This window comes from Choloepus didactylus (assembly GCF_015220235.1).
Source record: "Choloepus didactylus isolate mChoDid1 chromosome 25 unlocalized genomic scaffold, mChoDid1.pri SUPER_25_unloc2, whole genome shotgun sequence".
In the NCBI taxonomy this organism is placed as follows: Eukaryota; Metazoa; Chordata; class Mammalia; order Pilosa; family Megalonychidae; genus Choloepus; species Choloepus didactylus.
In genome coordinates, this window is record NW_023637607.1 from 3741384 (window position 1) to 3754165 (window position 12782).

Sequence of the window (12782 nt, forward strand, 5' to 3'; positions counted from 1 at the left end):
ATATTCAGAAATAGATTGTGGTGATGAATGCATAACTATATGATTGTACTGTGAACAGTTGATTGTATACCATGGATGATTGTATGGTATGTGAATATATTTCAATAAAACTGAATTAAAAAAAAAAGGCCAAGGGGTGAGAAGACACCTGGGTGTAGCCCTCAGATGGCTATGCTCAGACTCACAATGCAGCCCAGACAGCTAACAAATTCCAGCCAGCACCCTTGGAGGGTTCGGAGGTTGCCCATTCCCCCTCTGGTTTCCCCAGCATCACTGCAAAAGACACATCATTTTCCGTGGCTGGATCTTTAGACGCAGTCCAACCCAAGTTCCTTCCTCCCAGGGTTTTCCCAGGCATATACTCTTGATAGATTTTTGGGGGGCTTTAAAAACTCATAAACATTTTTAATTCACAAAATTCCTAGTTAGTGTTAGGGCTACTGCGGCAGATTGAATTGTGTACCCCAATTTAGACATGTTCTCAATCTTAATCCACATTCCTGTGAGTGTGAACCCATTGTAAATAGGACCTCTTGAAGATGTAATTTTAGTTAACGTGTGGCCCAAGTGAATGAGAGTGGGCCTCCATCCAGAGTCCTGGAGTCCTTTATAGGCAGAAGAAATTCTGACACAGAGAAAGCCACAGGAGGGAGCCGGAAGCTGGAAGTCAAGGGAACCCAGAAGAGAAAGCAGAGGACATCACCATATGATGCAAAGCAGGAAGACAAGCCAAGGAACCCCAAGGACTGCAAGCAGCCAGTGCTAGAATGTTACTTCCTTTGGAGAGAAAGCATCATCTTGCTAATGCCTCTATTTTGAACTTCTCCTAGCCTCAAAACCATCAGCTGATAAATTCCCATTGTTCAAGCCAACCCCTCGTGTAGCGTTTGTCATCAAAGCTCAGGCAAACTAAGACAGCCACAAACACAGAATAAGGTGTACAAACCCAACTTCCAGGGTCTCTCCTCGAATCACACGTAACTTCCGGAAGAAAGAAAGTGACACGAGAGCGTAAGATCGGCGGATTTTTAGATACCCTGTAATCTCCTCAATGAGGCCGAGGTTGGCCTCTAGCTCAGCTGCCAGATTGTCTAGGAAGAGGAGAAAAGATTCGGTGAGTGTCTACAGAAATATATTCATCTTCCCATAACTCCCCATGGTGACAAGTTGACCTACAGGCTGCAAATGATTTTGACATACGCTTTTCAAAACCTGTCAGACTTAGTACACAATCTGAAGTACTCACTACGGAGTCTGCACATTCCTAAATAAGGAAGCACTGCTTCCCTCAGCTTTTACAACACCTCACTCACCCAGTCTCCCCATTTTTCCTTAAAGAGGCCAAGCATGCTCCTGCCTCGGGACCTTTGTACCAGATGACTTCTTTATCTGGAATATTCTTCCTCTATATCTCTTGTTGGCTTGCTCTAGCACCATCTCAAAGCATCCCTTCCCAGACCAAAAATTTCTCTAAAATGCAACCCTCTTTATTCTCTATTCCAGGGGTCAGCAAACTATGGCCAAATTCAATCCTGCCACCTGCTTTTGTAAACATTTTATTGGAACACAGCCAGACCTGTTGATTTACGTGTTGTCCGTGGCAGCTTTCATGCTACAACAGCAGAGCTGTTTTTTGTACAGTCCACAAAACCTAAAATATTTACTATCTGGCTCCTGACCCCTGCTCCATCTGTTACCTTTCTTTGCTTTCCTACCTGAGTTTGTATTATACATTGATTTGCTTATTTGTAAGCTCTATCAACAGCAAGGTCTTTGCCTTGCTCATTGTGAGTATTCGATAAATGTTTGCTATAAACATGACAGCATTGTTGTCTATGACAGTATTTCTTTTTTTTTTTTTTAAAGAAAAGGTGAACCGGGTAACTCTAAATGCCCTTTGAATTCTTTCATTCTATAAATTCTCTGTATGACAGTATTTCTTGAAACGTGATCTGCAGCTCTGCAACAGAACACGTCGCCTGCTTGTTAAAAATGCAAATGCAAATTCCTGGAAACCCCAACTCCAAACCTGGAAAATGAGAATCTCCAGGGATGAAGCCAGGTATAGGCTCTTATATGCCATTTTTGGTGGGTTTATTTTTTTTAAGCAAACTCCTCAGGGGAGTCCCATAATCGGAAAACTACCAATCGATGATACTGAAGTTGTTTTTGTAAGTGAGAATCAGAATGTAAGTTTAGTTCTCTTTGCCCAACCGTCAGAGAGTTCTCAGCATGGCTGTGTTCCCTCTGCATTTGCCACTCACAGGGAACGCAGTCCCCAGCAGCCCCACCCCAGAGAACTCACTTCCTCCTCGGATGTTGATGATCAGACTCCCATTGACGACGGTGCACCCTCGGAGCTCCTGGGCGGACGTCACCGAGTCGATAGTCTTCTCCCCTTCCAGGAGGTGGCAGACCTTAGGGCAGGGTCCCAAGCATGGGGTGCACATGAGGCTGAGGATGGAACACAGCAAGAGGGATCAGGGTGGGCAGGAAGCAAGCCAGAACCCTGGGCACACAGGTCCCCTCCCACACAGCAGACACAGAACCCTGCAAAAGATCCTAAGTGACCGGACATAGGCTGTTACCCTAAGTTCAGGCTTCTCAACCTTGGCACTAGTGACATGAGGGTTTGGGCCAGTCTTTGTCATGGCTGCACCGTCCTGTGCATTGTAGGATGTTGAGCAGCATCTCTAGCCCCTACCCACTCAATGCCAGTAGCCCTCACTCCCATCCCAGCATGACAACAAAAAATGCCTTCCCTGTTCTAAGCTATAGGCACACATGGGTGAATGAAACAGACCATCTGATTTCCCTGTGGGAGGTTACAAATAGCCACAAGTTCTATGCAGCCTCTCCCATCTATTTCCCAACTCCTCAAATCTGCACTAGGCCATATGACCTGCTTTGGATAATTAGCAAATGTGACCCAAGCAAGGGCTTGAAAAGTGCCTGCGCATTGGGGTACACCCTTCCCGGCTGCTGGGGACACCAAGATTACCATGTGAAGAAGCCCGAACCCACCTGTTGGAGGATGAGAGACGATATAGAGAGGGCCCCTGGCCTCCCAGCTATCCTAAACCAGCCCAATGAACCAGGAGTCCTCCCACAGAATCACTAGAAAGAATAAACTATTGCTGTTTTAAATAAAACCCACTACGTTTGGGGGTGGTTTGTTATGCAGCCAGAGCTAACTGATACACTCATGAAACTGACAGTTGTAGGGAGAAAACAACAATTACATTTACAATAAAAATATCAGCTAGTGATAAATGTCATGAAATAAGTTAAAATAAGAGTAATGTGCCAGAGATTGGCTGGATGGCTAATTCAGGCAGAGAGAGCTTCTTTGGGGAGGTGAAACAAGCTGCCACCTGGACATAAGGAGAATCAGCCGGCCAGCCAGAGACCAAGGGGCAGAGCAGTCTGGAGGAAACAGCCAGTGCAAAGACACAGAGGAAGGAATGAACTCAGTGAGTTAGAAGGGAAAGCAGGTCAGCTCACGTAGCTGGAAACGGACGAGAAGGAGACAGGAATGAAATGAGATCTTGCCATAGCAAGGCATTTGGATTTATATCTAAAAGCAAGAAGGAGGGTTTTAAGCAGGGACGTGGGCAAGATCGGATGACCGTTTCTAAAGGTTCCCTTTGGCTGACGTTGGCTAGAATGGAAGCCGGAAGATAAGCGAGGAGATGGTGGAAGGTGGCTGTGCCCGAATGACACTGGAACAGATGGGGAAGCAGACAGATTGGAGACACCAGGTTAACACGTAATTGGTGGTTGGGATGTTGGAAGGAGCCGGGGCAAGACAGAGTCCAAGGTAACTCCTAGATTTTACGTTATCCACCCTCCTCACGGAAGCCCTGCACCCATCGCAAATTTAACATTCACCCCAGAATCTGCAGAGAAGAGTCCTCTTCTGCTCAGCAAACAGTTCCCAACTGCTCTAGTCAGGTATTTTGGGGTGACCACAGATGAAGAGGACTTTTACTAAATCCCTGTGGGTTCCTAGACCTCTAATTTGAATATGCCAAAAGCTATTTCCTAGATAAGCCAGGAGGATGAAAGAAAATATATATGGACCTATTTGATACCAAGTCACATTGGAAAAAGTAACGGTACACTCTTTCACAGACTGCAACAGCCATAAAGCAGTATTTTATTAATGTCTTTCATAAAATAAAATAAAATGTTTCAGAAGAAAAACATTAAATTAAAAAAACCCTATAGAGTAAAAACATGCAACAATAAGTGATCACTGGCATCCTCTTTCTGCCTGCTTTCAGTAAAGATCCCAAGCTTTGTGAGACGCGCTGTCACTTTCCTGGGGTTTCACTTCTAAGGCCCAAAGCACCATCAGCTCCAACATCAAAGGAGCCTACAGTATTTCTTTAGTATTAGTTTAGAGAGGTTCAAATGCCTTTTATTTAAAGCCAATATCTTTTAAACAAACATCCACACCAGGAGTCAATCATACTCTATTTCAAACGTGGGTAAAAAAAAAAAAAAAGAAATCAAAAAGAATATAGTCATTTTCCCACCTTCCTGATAAACTGGCAAAAAAAAAAAAAAAATAGGTTCATCTGACATGCAGAGGTGACTTACAGAGCTTATTTTTAGTCTACAAAGCCACTTGATAGGTTTTATCAAAAATGAATCAAACAAAACATCTTGTACTTGCAGGCTTAACAAACACTGGAAAAGAGGCTCAAAGAGCTGAAATAAAAATTGTTTTCCTTCCCACCCTTCCCATCCCAGGAAATAAAATTTCCCACCAGAACACTCTCGCTTGACTAATTCTCAAGCCTGAAGAGGAAGATTTTTTACGCAAGCAGATCAGCTCCAAGGCCCTTCTACTTGCGTCTGTTTCTGATTTGTTTTGTGTTGTTTTGTTGTGTTTTTTTAAAGCCTCAACACAAAAACCAGGAAACAGATTTTTTAACTCAGTTTATGGCCCCAAGAGGCCAAAACAGCTGATTTAAGAAGCTAACAAGATGAACAAAAAGCCTGCAACGCACGTAGGAAATCTGACTCACAGCTGAAGAGAGAAAACCTGCTATTTCCACCCAGATGGTAGGAAATGGTTCAATGGCATCATCCTTCAAAAACCAACAAAGGCGTGAGGTTAATCGAGATGTAAGTCTCTTCCTCTTTGAGACAGTATGTTCTGGGATAACCTCATCACATGGAGTCTAGCTCCAGAACGGGGAAAACATGAAAAGCCTCAGCTACAATTCTTGGTACAACACATAAGGACAGGAAAGTAGATGCAGAGGATTCTAGGGGAAACCTGGGAGTTTACCAAGGACTTTTGTTCCAAAGCAAATCCCAGCAAAAGTGAGACAAGCACATTCTCTACACACTGGGCTCAGGATAAGGCAGCAGTCCTCCAGCAGAGAGATTCTGCCCCAGAGGGCATTCTTAGCAATATCTGGAGACGTTTTTGGTTGTTACAACTGGGAGACAGAGGAATTGCTACTGGCATTGAGTGGGCAGAAGCCAGGGATGCTGCTCAACATCCTACAATGCACCCCCCCACCCCCACCCAAATGATTATCTAGCCCCAAATGTCTGCAGTGCCAAGGATGAGAAACCCTGCTCTAGGAACTGAGTTTAAAGATGACATCCACTGTCACTTCTAAAAAGACAGAGCCAAGGAAAGCATATCCCTTCTTCCAGAGTTGGAGCCCCAACTGACATGGTGGAACAAGCCACAGCATTGTTGTGGCACAGCAGGTCTGGAGCCAAAGGAAAGCCATTTATCCCTGGCCATCATCAATGACCCTGCTGGGTGGGTGCTCTGATGTAGCACCCAGATCCCTCAATTTCCAGGTGGAGGCTGCAGGGAGTGTCACCCACTGCTGAGTCCCTCTCAGGGAACTGATCTCAGAGATGCTGCACCCCTGGCTATGAGTGTAGCACATCATGGTAACTGGTCAACCCAGAGTACAAGAGCTTTGTCCCTGTATCTCAATCCAGGATATCTCTGCAGGGCCATCCCAGCTCCAAAGCTCCCCAAAGGATCAGCTGAGGCCTTTGTTGCGACTGCATCACACACAGCTCAACTTCTTATGCCCAGCCCTGCCTCCCCCATCCCTCATGGGTGATGCTCCCAAGAACTCTCCCCATTCAACCCCCTTGCTGGCAAATTTCTCTCTGTGACTATTTGCAGGGACCCTGCCCTGAAACAAACCATTTTATTGCCAGGGACCATAGCCCTTGCAATCTCTCAATGATCAGCCAGTTTATGTGACAGCTAATGATGTTCGGGGGATGCTGGAGGGTTAGAGGTGGTCTGAGCTGGCTGAGGTGTTAACACCTAGGGGATGAGATAACTTACACATCAGGAAAGTATAGGCTCAAGGAAGGAGAGAGGATTAAGGCTAAAATGGAAAGGCTGGCCTTGTGCAGAAGCTAGAATTCTAGTTATCATGGCTAAAACAAGGACTAGAATCGCCATCCTGCCACTTAGACAGAGGCAATTTACAATACTGATTCATTTCCCAGCAATCTAGTCAATCCTCTAAAGCAGGGGTTAGTAAACTCCAGTCCACGGGCCAAATCTGGCCCCCTGCCTGATTTTGTAAATAAAGTTTTACTGGAACCCAGACACTCCCATTTGTTTACCTATTATCTATAGTTACGATTTTTGTTCTAAAATGGCAGAGTGAAGTAACCATGTGGCTTGCAAAGCCAAAAATATTTTACCATCTGGCCCTTTAGAGAACAAGTTTGCCAACTCCTGCTCTAAAGCACAGGACCAAAAAAATGAGGCAAAACAGCATCTGAGAGACCCAAGCATGTCACTCAGTCAGCAGCAGCTCCCTAACTCTTGAGTTTTCATGTGGGGTTAACAAATGGCACTGCCATCACCATCAATCACATGGTCCTTCCCCTCTTCACCACCCCATCTTGTCTCCCCACCAACAGCCACCCAAGACTCACTTGCTGGAATTCATCGTGTACCCGGAGGGGCACTCGGGGATGCACTTGTTGTTGTGAATGACGTACTGGTGGCAGCCCTGCCTCCGTGAGTTCTTGCATTTGTTGTGCAGGTCCTGGCAGAAGCTGAAGTTCACGCAGCGCCAGTCCTGGAAGTGGTAGAAGGGTGGCGGGCAGCTCTCCACACACCTGCCATCCAGGTAGAAGTTGCGGCAGGCCACGCACTTGGTGGGGTCATCGGGCTCTGAGCAGTTGCCCAGGCACTCACTGTGGCAGCAGAGGCCTTCGGCAGTGCAGCCATGCGACTTGCAGATGGTCGGGCAAACTGGAGACAGACAGAGAGAGAGAGAGAGAGAGGAAGAGAGGGAGAGAGGGAGAGAGGGAGAGAGAGAAAGAGGGAGGGAGGGAGAATGAGAACACAGCTGGTCAATAGCTCTGCTCAGATTGTGTTTGCACATGCAGCAATCCTGGAAGATTCCCAGATGGACCTCAAAATGCTACTGGACCGAAGAGTGAAAGCCAAGCAAAATAATAACAATGAGAGCCACCACTTCTACAGCACTGACACATACTCGAGGCATGTCTATTAACTCATTTAAGCCCCAGAATCAGTGGTGTGCTTATAAATTACCAACCACCTCAGGTTAAGGGGTGAGGTTGTAGCATCTGCCAATTTCCATAGTGTAAATACTTGTACCGTGGCTGATTTCAAGTTCCTGATGCTATGTCACTGAACAGGGAGCTAGTGTAAGATTCCCAGTGACACATGGTTGTATACTATTTGCACATGTGGATACAACCTTAGCGAAAAACCTCAAAAGCATAAATTGTAAAATGCAGTCAGAGTAAAATGAAGATAATTAGAAAGTGGTGAATTTGGGGTATGCCTTAACTTTGCTTTTAATATAATTTGTGTAATAAGCTTATATAATTTAATTTTTAGTAACAGCTGTGCTTAACAACCAGCTGGCAAATTTCCTAAAGATTTCATCACTGGCTCTGGCTAGCTGGCTCCAGCACACCAATGCACCACCATTATAAAATAGGTTATCTCCCTTTTCTCTGTTTTACAAATGGGGAAACCAAGGCACAGAGTGGTTAAGTCACTGGCCCAAAAGCCATTTCTTGCTTCAACAGACATTTGCCAATGTACTGATCTAGATGTTGCAGTCACTGCGGGAACAAGGCAGCCGTAGACCCTGCCTTTGGGAGAACAGGGTGTAACGGAGGAGAGACGTTAGCCACCTAAACACGCAGAGGTGACGTTTCTGCTCTGACCTGAGGGGACGACAAGGAGATAATGAGTGGGAAGGAAGGTGAGTGCTCTCCAAGTGGGGAGTCAGGGCTTGCGCATAAACCTTGTGTCTGAAGGAAGTTTTATTATTGATGCAACTGCAGTTGTCCCCTATCCCTTTGTCACATGTCCCCTTGCCACATATCACATACCCCATTTCTCCAGATGGCTCACTACTCATTGCTCCCTAATTACCCCCTGACTTGGTCCCTTGGCATCTGCTCAGGGCCTCCCTGACCCGACCGGCCCTTCCCCAGTTGTCTGCAAACTCATCTGCAGAGGGACGGCTTCCCGTGTGCAAAGCCTGTTCCCAGAGGCACTTCCTTCTCTCACTCCCTGCACAGTTTGGAAATTGGAGAGAGTTATTTATTCTAAATCCTCATGCTCTGTGATTGTGGCAGCAAACTTTCCAATCCATTTTATTTCATTTTCATTTCCATTTTAATTTCAATCACCATTGTAATTGGTGGCTCTTGCACTGGACAGCTCAGGCTTCAAAAATAAAACAAAACTCCTTGTCAAGGACTACAGGCCCCATGTGGTCTGATTCCTGCCAGCCTCTCTGAGCCCTTCCCCCTGCCCTCTTTTCTGCCCCTCACACATCCAGGCTTGGTCCCACCTCAGGACCTTTGCACCTGCTGTCCTTTGTGGCTGGGGCACCCTCCTTCTCACCCCACCCCCCATGACTGCCTCCTTCTCATCCTTGAGGTCTCAACTCCTTGGAAAGACCTTTCCTAACCTCCTGAGTGCAAGTCACACCCTCCTCGTCAAGTCATATTCTAACACACTAACGATTACATTTTTCTTACAGCTCTTATCACTCTTGAAAATGATCTGGGTTACTTGTTGAATGTCCCGCTAGCAGAAAAGGCCATGTTTGCTCCATCCCCTGCACTTGCACCTTTCATGTCCACCCCCAACATATCCGCACCTACAACAGGGCCTGGCACCCAGTAGGAGCTCAGTAAATGTGTTCAATCAGATAGACAGAAAGCCATTCTGAGTCCCCAGATTTTAGCCAGTGACTCAAGAATTCATACCAAGAATTTCCAGTTGCAGGAGGTCCACGAAAACCCTGGAAAATTACATGCAAACCTTAGCGTGTGTGCCAAGGCCAGCACCTCCATCTTTGGGGTTTGACTCTTCCATTCCTGGGTCCAAAGAATAACAGGCCATCTATAGCCTCCATGCCGAGCGGGTGAGGTGACGTGCCTTCAGGTTTGGGAACACAGCCCCCACTTCCCAAAGGGCATGGCATAAAGAGTTCTTTAAAGAATACACAACAGCCTTGGTTTTCTTGTCCATAAAACAGGGATGATAATATTTACTATCTCCCACTGAATGTCGTTGGGATTACGTAGGTAGAGCGCTGGATTCTTTCATAAATCACACTGTATCCTTGTGTAAGCTAGCCTCTGGAGTATATTAGCGTTATCATCTGATCTGTCTGCAGGGACCTGAAGGCTGAAACTCAATCGCAGGAAGCAATAAGGCAGACAACAATTCTCTAGGATCCATAAAGACCTGCCCTCTTGGAGAGCACATGTAGGCAGGAAGGGGCTGATTTCCTGGGCTGGGACTGCATCTGAGGGTCAGACTTTTCATTCAAAAGAGGCGTCAGAGAAGGCCTAACAAACATTTCCCAAACACACAAGCCTTCCGGCCTGGCAGTGCTAAGGGACATTATCCAACACTTGGGAACAAGGCAAAAGGCTGACCGCAGAGCGTCACACGGGAACCACCTGAGGATTATCTAATTCTCACTAGAGGTTGGCAAACTGTTTCTGTAAAGGATCACAAGGCCAATAACAGACTTGGCGGGCCATGTGGGATCTGCTGCAAATATAACTCTGCCGCTGTGGAGTGAAAGCAGCAACCAACATCACGTCAATGAACAGCCGTGACTGGAGCCAATAAAACTTTATTTACAAAAATAAATAAAGGTTATGAGCTGGATTTGGTCTGCCTGCCCCAGGCTGTGCTCTGCCAATCAATCCCTGTTCTAGTGCAATGTACCTGCTACTGACTTACTATATTTTCTATTAGGATCCAGAATCTAGGGAGTCCCATGTTAAATGGATGGATATGTTGTAGATCATTTTGTCCAGAAGAAAAGCCAACCACCAAAGGTTACAGTTTCATTGCCCTGCAGAACAGTCAGCAGTCTTGCTCTAACTTTGCAATCTTATTTCAGTTTTACCATCCTGCTGGTCCCCTCACCATGGGTTAAATCCATCTCTGATACACGTTCTTTCCTTTTTTCTTTTTCTTTTTTTTTTTTTTAAACACAAGAACCACGCTTTTAGCTTTTTGAAAATTAGACATTGATAACTCTAAGCAATTCCAGTGCTCCCCCACCCTGTTCCAAGTACTTTATCTTATTTAACAGAAATAGTGCCCAGGGAGGCCAGTATTCCCTTTAGAACAGGGAGAGAAGGTTCCTGTACCCCCCTTTCCTCAAACCAATCCCTCGGAGTTTGTTGGGGGGAACTTGGATCCAGGGGAAGACCAGACACCCAGGGCAGGAAGGGGTCAGAAAGTGAAGTGAAGGAGCCACAGAACATGGCTGCCTCTGGACCATGAAAACCACTTGTGTGAGACTTTAAAAAGCGGACCCGATGGAGAAGCGGCTGACTTCCCTCTCCCTTCTCCCCTTGGAGACATCAAAGGAGCCTGGGTGACAGCCCCTGCCACACTGGCTTAGAACAGAAACACCACAGAGTGCCACCCCAGGAGAGGCTGCTTCTGCCAGAGAAGATGGCGGCCCTTCTGGAAATGCCATTCGGAAGCCGTCACGTGCCCAGGACAAGCCCATGCCAAGTCTGTAGGGACTATCTAGCCAGGCCTCCCCCGAGACCACAAGAACCAGCACTCCCCCCAACCCCCAACCTTCCCACCTTCTGTTTATCTCAAAGCCTCCTTGGGAGAGGAGGGATGGTAGATTGAATTATTTACCCCCAAAAAAAGACATTTTCTTAATCCATGTTCCCAGGAGTGTGAACTCATTTGCAAATAGGAAAATGTATGGTGAGTTAAGGTGTGGACTCATTTTTTTAATAGAATCTCCTAAAATTCTATTTATATGTGGCCCAACCAAATTAGGGTGGGTCCTAATCCAATTACTGGATTACTTATCAAAAGCCTGTCCCAGGTGAGTGAGTCTCCCTGGAGACATGGGACATGGATTCCAGGAATGAGCCTGGCCATGGCATTCAGGGATTGAGAATGTCTCCTTGACCGTAAGGGGGAAAAGAAAGTCAATAAAATAAGGTTTCAGTGGCTAAGAGAATTCAAATAGAGTCAAGAGTCCTGGAGGTCACTCCTATGCAAGTTTCAGCTAGATATGCCAAATGGGCATAGAAGGACAAGACCAAATCAAACAGTAGTCCCCCAAACCCTAAAGAATACCCTGTTCCCTACCTGAGACTCTATGAAAGTTCCACTCACTAAATTTATTTTTCAGAAACTTAAATCCTCCAGAGTATTCCAATGCCAGATAAGTCCTAAAACCCAGAAGCAGTAGCCTCTTCAAGAACATCAATCAGATGCAGCCCCCTTCCCCATAATGTCAATACCCCTTTTCAACATGAACAAGTTAGGATGTACTGTCTAGACATCCCTGAAGATCAAGAAAGTGATTAAACCAGAGGAAGGTGCAGCAACAGACAAGATAGGATGTAATAAAGTATTACAAATACTGAATCTTTATATAAATGTTTATTTTTATTTATTTACTTTTTTATAGTTGCTAAGATATTGTAATAGCTCAAAGGAAATAACTGAAATGGTGGAACTGTAACCCACAACATTCTTTGAAATTTGCTCTATAGCTACTCATTAAATTGTACTTTGAAAGTTATCACCTTTCTATATATATGTGTGTGTGTGTGTGTCACAATAAGGAAATAACTCCAAGTGTGGAACTGTAACCTATAACATTCTTTGAAATTCCCTATGTAACTACTTGGTAAATCATACTTTGAATGTTAGCACTTTTATGTACATATGTTATATTTCACAATTAAAAAAAGGTTTAAAAAAAAAGTCGGAAGTCAGAAAAACATGGGAGGAGATCAGGATATCGCCATGTGACAAAGGAATCCCAAGAATTGCTACAAGACAGCACAGAACACTGCAGACTCCGGGAGAAAGCACGGCCTTGCCGATGCCTTGATTTCGGACTTCCAGCCACCGAAACTGGGAGCCGATAAATTTCTGTTGTTCCAACAACCCGAGTGTGGTATCTGTCATAGCAGCCCTGGCAAACTAAGACAGTCTGCATGTTCCAATTTCCTCCCAATTCTTACTAAAATTTCAACAGCCCCCAGCATGCAATTAAATCTAAATAAGCTGGCAGAGCAGCAAGGCTGTGGCTGGGTCAGAATCCCCTGGGGAGACCCTCTCAAGTAGGTATGATGCTACACACTAAAGGACGCCTCCTTAAGAGAGTTAGCTGCAGAAATGCCAATGCATCTAAGGGAAACAGTTCAAAGCAAAGGAAGGGACCCTATTGAGCAGGGTGCAACACGTGTGTAGTCTTCCTCCC

General features: G+C 45.5%; 1 protein-coding gene across 2 annotated transcripts in view; it reads right to left on the reverse strand.

Annotated features, from left to right (window-relative positions):
- The window catches only part of INSR (insulin receptor), a 144068-nt gene that overhangs the window by 42301 nt on the left and 88985 nt on the right, over positions 1-12782 (reverse strand). For both annotated transcript variants that reach the window (XM_037824514.1, XM_037824515.1), the window contains exons 3-5: positions 6946-7267; positions 2306-2454; positions 947-1091 (exon numbers count right to left, since the gene is read on the reverse strand). In XM_037824514.1, coding sequence (XP_037680442.1) covers positions 947-1091; positions 2306-2454; positions 6946-7267 — 616 coding nt within the window. The remainder of the gene's footprint in view (positions 1-946; positions 1092-2305; positions 2455-6945; positions 7268-12782) is intronic.